The 8,367-nt window shown below is 29.2% G+C and overlaps 1 protein-coding gene across 1 annotated transcript in view; it reads left to right on the forward strand.

Annotated features, from left to right (window-relative positions):
* The window catches only part of LOC117179435 (neural-cadherin), a 392,316-nt gene that overhangs the window by 146,745 nt on the left and 237,204 nt on the right, over positions 1-8,367 (forward strand). The window contains exons 8-9 of the mRNA XM_033371218.1: positions 3,119-3,714; positions 6,327-6,473. Of these exons, the coding sequence (XP_033227109.1) occupies positions 3,119-3,714; positions 6,327-6,473 (743 nt within the window). The remainder of the gene's footprint in view (positions 1-3,118; positions 3,715-6,326; positions 6,474-8,367) is intronic.

Consider the following 8,367-nt stretch of genomic DNA (forward strand, 5'->3'; position numbering starts at 1 on the left):
GATCACTATCAACCGGCGCGTAGCATGCTATAATAAATAGTCTTCTGATTCCTACTTTCATTCTAGCCCACAGCAGTCTGGGAGACACGAAACCATGGTCTCTCAGATGCTGCTTTGCTCTTTCATTCAAAATGAGACCTACTCCTTGTTTACCATGTGATTCACAGTCTACTCCTGACCATATTTCAAATCCGCCTTTCAACACGCCGTTTTTTATGTCTTTAGTTTCGCATCCCTTTTTCTTTGTTTCGGGCACACATAAAATATCTAGTTTCTTCACGTCCATAGTTTCACGCAATTCTTTTACCTTGAGATCATTTACGCCCCTAGCATTCCAAACACCCAATCTCCATTCGTCACCTGAAACATGACCTTTAAATTTTCCGTGTGCATGCCTTTTGTCATTAAAAGTTCCAGTCCTTTCCGAGGCTATTTTGTAGTTTGTATTATTCATTGTTTAGATTATACGCCCAACTAACACCTTTATGCAATAAGTTTATTTTCTGAGTCGAAATCATGTCAAAGTTAAGTATCAAATCGTCATATGGTGGAGATTGTAGTTCTAACGTCAGTCCCACCAAAAACTTCAGTTAATAAGGGAGGGTTGGGAGAGGGGGCAGATAGAACTGAAACCGAGAGAGTCGTCTTGCGTATTTGTTTTTGTTGTCATTTTCTTAAATGTTTAAAAGCATAACAAATAATTTGAATTGCTAAAATTTGTGTTCACATAAGTCATCTATATTATTATAAATTACTTATTAATCAGTGCCTCCAAATTTATTAGTCTGTAATTATTGAAATCTCAGCTAAAATGAAGAATCTTAAAAGAAAAAAATTTCCTTAATGATTAAATTTGAGAACAAAAAGGTAAATTTTCAGTAATTATTAGTACTTAGGAATAGTCCAAAGATGAATTTTGAACAAAATATTAAGATTTTCAAACAGAAAGAAAATAGTTTTTTTAACTAAAATGATGAGTTCCACTTTCAAACTAAGTCATTGCATTTTCAACCAAAAAATACGATTTTTCAATTCAAAATAATATTTCAACTAATATTTTTTATTTTAAACCAAAATAGTTAAATTTAACCAAAAACCCCAAATTTTTAAACCAAATGGTTAAATCATCAACAAAATTGACAAATTTGTAATCAAACAGTTGCAATTTCAACCCATAAAGGTCCAATTTTACGATAAGGGATGAATTTTTAAACTTGAAAGATTAATCTTCAACGAAAGAGTTGAATTTTTAAACCAATAAAGATTTCAAAGTCAACAATGAAAAAATGTAATTCAAAATAATACATTTTTTATGCCAAAAAGACTAATCGCCTACCAAATTTGGTAATTTTCAAGAAAAAAAAATGAATTTTCAACAAAAAAGTTTATTTGCAACCAAATAGCTTAACTTTTCATCAACATCGTTGAATTTTAAGCCCAAAAAGTAAATTTTTTTAACAAAACAGTTGAATCTTTAACCAAAAGTATGACTTTTTAACAAAAATTGTGAAATTTTCAACATAATAATAAAGTTGACTTCAACCTAAGTTTATCGAAAATACCCTAACTTTTTCAGATTTTCTCTGACATTCCCTGACTTTCCTAGACTCATTATTAAATTCTTCGGTTTTTTCGGACTTTAGAATTCCTTGACGCCGTTGTCGTTTTTGAAAAAATCCATTAAACTTTTTTTTTAATCAAATTTTTCAGTTTTAAGAAACTTGATTTTTCGATTTCGTTGTAAATTTTTGCTTTGCTCATTTCTGGTTCTCAGTATAATTATTTTAATGTAGTTGCGCCGAAATGGGACCCTACTTAGGGATTGTTTAAAATTTTCAGAATATGTAGAAAATATTGTTATCTAACGATGCATACTCTATTCAGTTATTTGACCGTTTTAAAAGTCAAATACGTTCAATTATATTTAGTACTTTTCGCATGGATCTCTCATAGCTAACATGGGCAATCACCACATTACAAAGTCTATTATAGAAACGAAGTTTACCATTGAGCTCAAAAACTACCGATATAAAGAAAAATATCGAGCGGATTTTATTTTTTAAAATAAAAATTATTGACCGTTTAGTATAAAAGATATAATGTGGTAAAGCATAATGTTTCAGTATTTCATAGCTGAGTATATACATTATGAACTGTGAATAGGGAAACATTTAAATGAACAATCCGTCCTCCAGCCAATATGTGATTTGGAGGATTTGTCGCACTATTTTTATTTTTGTTGGCTTCAAACATAGCTGAAACAGCTTTTAAACTTTATCCAGCACTTTTTTAAAAACAAAATTTCCCTTTGTGTCTGCATTGTGTCGACATTTTGAAGATACTTTTTTTAGGTTATAACCATAGAAATGAGTCTCTATAACTGTCAACGCCGTCAACACAATTTTCTCCGAGAATGAAAATGCGACGTTGCCACTATCGTTCCCTTACGAACTGTTACTGTGAATGTGTATATTCATTATAGGACGCTTCTAGACGAGTGTACAAACTCAATTAAAATTGTTCACCAATGGTTAGGAGAGAACTTGTCATTTCTTGCATCTATCTGAGCCTAAACTTTTGAATGTATTCTCGCGTGACAACTACCTTAAGTAGAGAAATGAGTACTGCACTCATACACTCAAGTGTTGTTAAACACTGCAACCTTTTATGATAAACCGATAACATTTTTAAAATAAAACAAATATCAATTCGAATCATAATATTTATCTGTTGAAATCAAGAAAAAATATAAGTTTTCAACAAAAATAAACAAATAAAATGCGATGAAAAAATAATAAGGGATTTATTTCACGCAATTTTTTCAAAGCAGAATTTCTTGAATTGGTTTTCATATCTCGTTTCGTTTTCGAGAAAAACAGGAAATTTCAATTTTTTTAAAATTAAAAATATATTTTTTGTAACCAGCTAGGGGCGATGACATTTCTTTTTCATCCAAAAATAATTGCAAGTCTTTCCAGACATAGAATCAAGTAAAAATTCTTGGTGTTACTGCCCATGTGTTGAACAAATTTCAACTGAACCCTATGACCTGTAACAACCCTGATTTTGTATTCGTCTGATTGCTATTATTCAATTCCGACTCAATCCTCTTTTTCAGGCGAACCTTCGAAAACTGGAACAGCAACAGTCCGAATATACACAAAAAATAAAAACGACGAAGAGCCGAAATTTTCACAGCAGGTCTACACCCCTAACGTGGATGAAAATGCTGGACCAAATACATTAGTGACAACTGTAGTTGCCTCAGATAAGGATGGTGACAACGTTCGTTTCGGATTTGTCGGAGGAGGAACAGCTTCGGGCCAATTTGTCATCGAAGAAATCACAGGTGTAATTCGTTTACATGGAAAAGACATCAGTCTAGATCGAGATAAGTACGAACTGAATGTGACAGCGATGGATGATGGAGCTTGTTGTCTAAATGGGGACCAGAATATCCACACGAGCACTGCCGTGGTTGTCGTTTTTATAACTGATGTTAACGATAACAAACCTGTTTTCAAAGATTGCGGTACCTATTATCCAAAAGTGGAAGAGGGTGCTCCCAATGGGAGCCCGGTTATTAAGGTGCAGGCGACTGATGAAGATAAGGGTGTCAACGGACAGGTCAAATACTCAATAGTACAACAACCTAATCAAAAGGGGACCAAATTCACTGTCGATGAAGAAACTGGACAGGTTTCTACAAATAAGGTATGATTTTCCATTTTTTTTTGTTTTAATCGGAAAACATCATATGGAATTGATAGGATACCGCTTAAAAAGTGCATCAAGATATTCTGAAAACTTGTTCCTTTCCTTCCCTTCTTCGTCACAGATCATCATACAAAACTTGAAGCTCCCAGTGTCACGTCGCGAATACTAAAACCAACCCACTCCCCTTTCAAGTCAACATTTTTTCTTTGATTTTATTTGATACAAAAAAAAAAGTTTAATTTGACCAAAATTATTGCTATGGTGGTATTGTAAATTATCAACCATTTCCAGAAACTTAAAAAATCGTTTAGCATTGAGACATTTGCATCCGTTGATTCAATTATTGCAAGAAAAGTCTTATAAACACTTTTTCGAAGGTAACTAAAAAACAATAATTTTTACAGTTACTGCTACTATATGTGCATCATGTACTTTACGTACATTATGTGATTTATGTACTTTATGTAGTTCATGTACATTATGTACTTTATGTACATTATGTACTTTATTTAGCCTTGTGCACTTCATGTAATTTATGTACTTTATGTACTTTATGTACCTTTAGTTCACAGAAACTAGTTACTTTCAATCACTGGTTAGAAATGAAAAACAGGCTTTGAAGCTGTTTTGTCAGTTTAGGGACCGTACTTAAATTACGTAACAGCTCGGAGGGGCGAGACAGTTTGTTAGGTTTTGTTAGAGTAGGAGGGAAGGGTTCCGTTATTCATATGTTTGTAATCTTTGTAACTTCACAAAAACTTTCTGCTGAAGATGATCTTTTCAATTATAAATTATAAATTTTATTATTTGGTATGATTTGACAATTTTCTTACAAAGACCCATTGGGCACAAGCGTTAAAGAACATCTTTAGAACAGCTTAAAAATGTCCTAAGTCAGTCCATATAACGTTCCATAAACATACAATGTTCCACAGAAGTTTTAAATACGTCATTCGAACATAAAACATTTTTAGAACATTATTTGGTCTGACTTAGAACAGTTTTTAAAACGTTCAAATAACGTCTTTTGACTTGTACGTCCAAAAACCGTTGATAGGACGTTCCAAATACGTTCTAAAATTGTGTGCCCACTGGGGACATCGCTTTTGGTGGCAAATTCAACTATTTTGTTAAAAATTCGTATCTTTGGGTCAAAAATTAAGTTCTTTTCATTAAAAATTAACCTATTGTTTGAAATTTATATTTTGTTGTTGACGAATCAGCAAAAATATTTTTTGCATGAGAAGTATTTTTCGGAAAATTTGTCTTTTTGATTTAAAAGTTAGTCATTTGCAATATAAAGATCGTATCTTTCCTGAAAACAATGCAACTGTTTTTTTTTTAAGATTAGACCATTTCCTAGAAAGTTTACTTCTTGTTTGAAATTCCTATTTTTGTGTTGAAAAGTCAACTGAAATCTTTTTTTGGATGAAAATTTAACACTTTTTTCGAAAAATTGTCTTCTTGACCTAAAGAGTCACTTGCTTTACTAGAAATTTTATTTATCTTGGACAAAATGTAACTGTTTAGTTGGAATTTTAAGAATCTTGTTAAAATGTCATACTGTTTTGTTGAAAATTCGACTATTTAGCAGAAAGTTAACTTATTGTTCACAATTCATATTTTGGTGTTGGAGAGTGAACTGCAATCTTCTTTGGATAAAAATTAACTATTTTTTGTACGTTTTTTTTTAATTTATCAGTTTTAGAAGACATTTCCTCTTTCTTAAATAAAAATGCAACTGTTTGGTTAAAACTTCAACATCTTTTTTTAAACTTTGTCTATTTGATTTTAAAATTCACCTACTTTAGCAGAAATGACATCTTTCTCGGATAAAATGCAACTATTTGATTTACAAATTTTAAATTTGATTAAAAAGTAAAAATTTGATTAAAAATCTTTTCTGAAAAAAAATTCAACTTAAAAATTAATTTAAAATTCATTCGTTTTAAGAGAAAGTTTATCTGCATGAGTATTCCACCATTTTGTTTGCAATATTTTGTTAAATCACTTTTTTAAGAAACCATTTTTTTAAAGATTTATATTTTTCTTTGAAAATTCATCTCTTTGGTTGAATGTTTAACTTTTTAAAAATAATTTTCTTAATTGATAATTCAACTACACAAATATAAGTTAAATTACAAAAAAAATTATTGGAGGCTTATGTTAATCTTGTAAATGTAATTGTTTAGTAAAACAATCTTTTTTTTATCTAATTTTTTAATCTAATTTTTTAACTGAAAATGTAACTCTTCTGCTTTTAAGATTGATCTTTTTCAGTTGAAAATACTCCTTTTTCAGTAACAAAAAAAATGTTCTTGTTTTTAAATTTTATGTTTGTTAAAATGCATCATTGTAAAAAATTGTCGGATACCTATAATCCCTGACGTAATTTAATTACGGCTTATTAGCAGCGTTTTAATTTACATTTGTAAACTTTCTCTTACTCATAATCCTCATAGAACCTCCTCTTCCTATAATTCATCCTTCCCCTTCTACTCCTCCACCTCATCTTCCTCATCCTACATTAGTAAAAGAATTTTTGTTTGCAATAATTTTTTTAGTAGAATTGAATGATTTATAAATAAATAATAAACATATAATTGCAGGTGTTTGATCGAGAAGGGGACGATGGAAAGTTTGTCTCAGTAACTGTGAAAGCAACAGATCAAGGCGAACCATCATTAGAAGGGGTTTGCTCTTTCACGGTTGAGATAACAGACGTAAACGACAATCCGCCCTTATTTGATCGTCAGGTGAGCAAATAAATAAATATTTTCACTCTGGATTCGAATTTTGTAGATAGAAATCTTCAAGTCAAACACTCAATTTCGGATTTTATTTAGGATAGAATACAATTTCTTCCCTCTGTATCTCTCTGTATCCCTCTTTTCAACTTTCTTCGGTACACAGATTTTCTTCTACCAGTTTTCCTGATTGATCTTGATTCTAGAATCGTAAAAAAATTGATGAATCTCTTGCCATTAGAAGTAATTCTAAATGATGTTCAAAATAAGATTTTGAATTATAAGTATCCGCTTGGATAAATGTATAAAATAAATGTATCCAAATGTAGTTGTCCGCCATACTCGGATAGGAGTCAACGTACTTGATTGAGAAAATATTTATCAGCTTTCAAGCTGCCTTCACTCTCTTGATCTAAAATAATTATATTGTATGTACTGCATTCTCGAGGTCCTGCTTCTAGTTTGAAAGTTCAGTCTTTACCCAATTCTTTTTTTTTTTTTTGTTAAAATCAGACTGAATAATTAGAACCCAATCAGTTTTTATATTTTCCAATTCTCATTTTCATTTTTCTTTAAATGGAACTTTTCAAAGTGCTAAAAGGAATAATAAATTCAAAGATCAAAGCCTCAAAATTAGAATTTTGTTAACAATGAAAACTTCAAAACTTATTATTTACAAAGTAATAGCCTTAAAAATTGAGGAAATTCAAATTAAAAATTTCGTAAATCAGGAGCTTTCTAAACACTTTCAACATAAAAGAAAATAAAAATTATTTTCAGTCTAATATTTAAACCATTTTTCTACAAAGCATTCTAAACTGAAATTTTTTTAATTTGATTTCTAATTGAAGAATTTCAAATTCAAAGCTCAAAAATTAATTAAGGTTGAATCTTAGGTTCTTTTTAAGTTGAAAAATTTCAGGTGCTTTTATGTCAATATAAAATATTATATTCCGAATATTTTAGATTGAAAATTAATTAGTTTTAAGTACTTTTGATTTAAAATGCATAAACTTCGAATGTTTTAAATTTCAATTCGTCCTATTTTAAAACATTTAATCTTAAGTCAATTATTTTATAAATGCTTTAAATAAAATTGTTCAATAACGTTTTATTACAAACGCTTAAAATGTTTAATTATTCAAGTTAGAGAGATTTTAGTTGAAAATCCTCAAGTTTCATGCCTTCTGAATTAAAAATGATTTAATTATTGATTTTAGAACGTTTGAAATAAAAATTCAATAATTTATTCGGACTTTTAATTTTAAAATAAAAATTTTTTATTTCACTTATTATTTATCGATCTTGTATTGGTGATGTCTCATGATGGTTTTTAATTTTTAACATTTTTAACTAAAGTAAAAAACTGAGTTTCTAAACGCTTCATTTAGAATTATAAATAAAAAACTTTAAATTTAAAATATAAAATGTAAAGACTTTTTTTCATTCTTTGAAAATGTAAAATCAAACATATTTAACTCGTATAACAGAGTTGAAGAAAAAAAAACCTAAAAACTGTAATTTTTGGAAACATATCCATTCCGTATTTAAGATTTTTGTGCGTATCTTTTATTTAAAGTAACTTTTTCTGGGCTTATGTTTTTAAGGTTTTTTTAAACTTTAGTAATCAAAAACATTAAGCTATTAAGGAAATTGAACAATCTTAAAAATCATTTTTAAATTTGCCATGTTGATAAAGTGAACAAAAGTGGCAACAAAAAAATTAACTTTTTATTACTTAAAGTTGGTTTTTTAATAAAAAAATATTATATTTCAAAGATTGCAAATTTTTCAGCAAAATACTATTTTTAAGTTACTTTATTTTTTAACAATTTTAGATAACGTCAGCGTTCTAAACAAAAACTTTTTTTAATAATTAAATTATTAAATTTAAAGTAATTTA

Source organism: Belonocnema kinseyi, chromosome 9 (genome assembly GCF_010883055.1).
Source record: "Belonocnema kinseyi isolate 2016_QV_RU_SX_M_011 chromosome 9, B_treatae_v1, whole genome shotgun sequence".
Lineage (NCBI taxonomy): Eukaryota > Metazoa > Arthropoda > Insecta > Hymenoptera > Cynipidae > Belonocnema > Belonocnema kinseyi.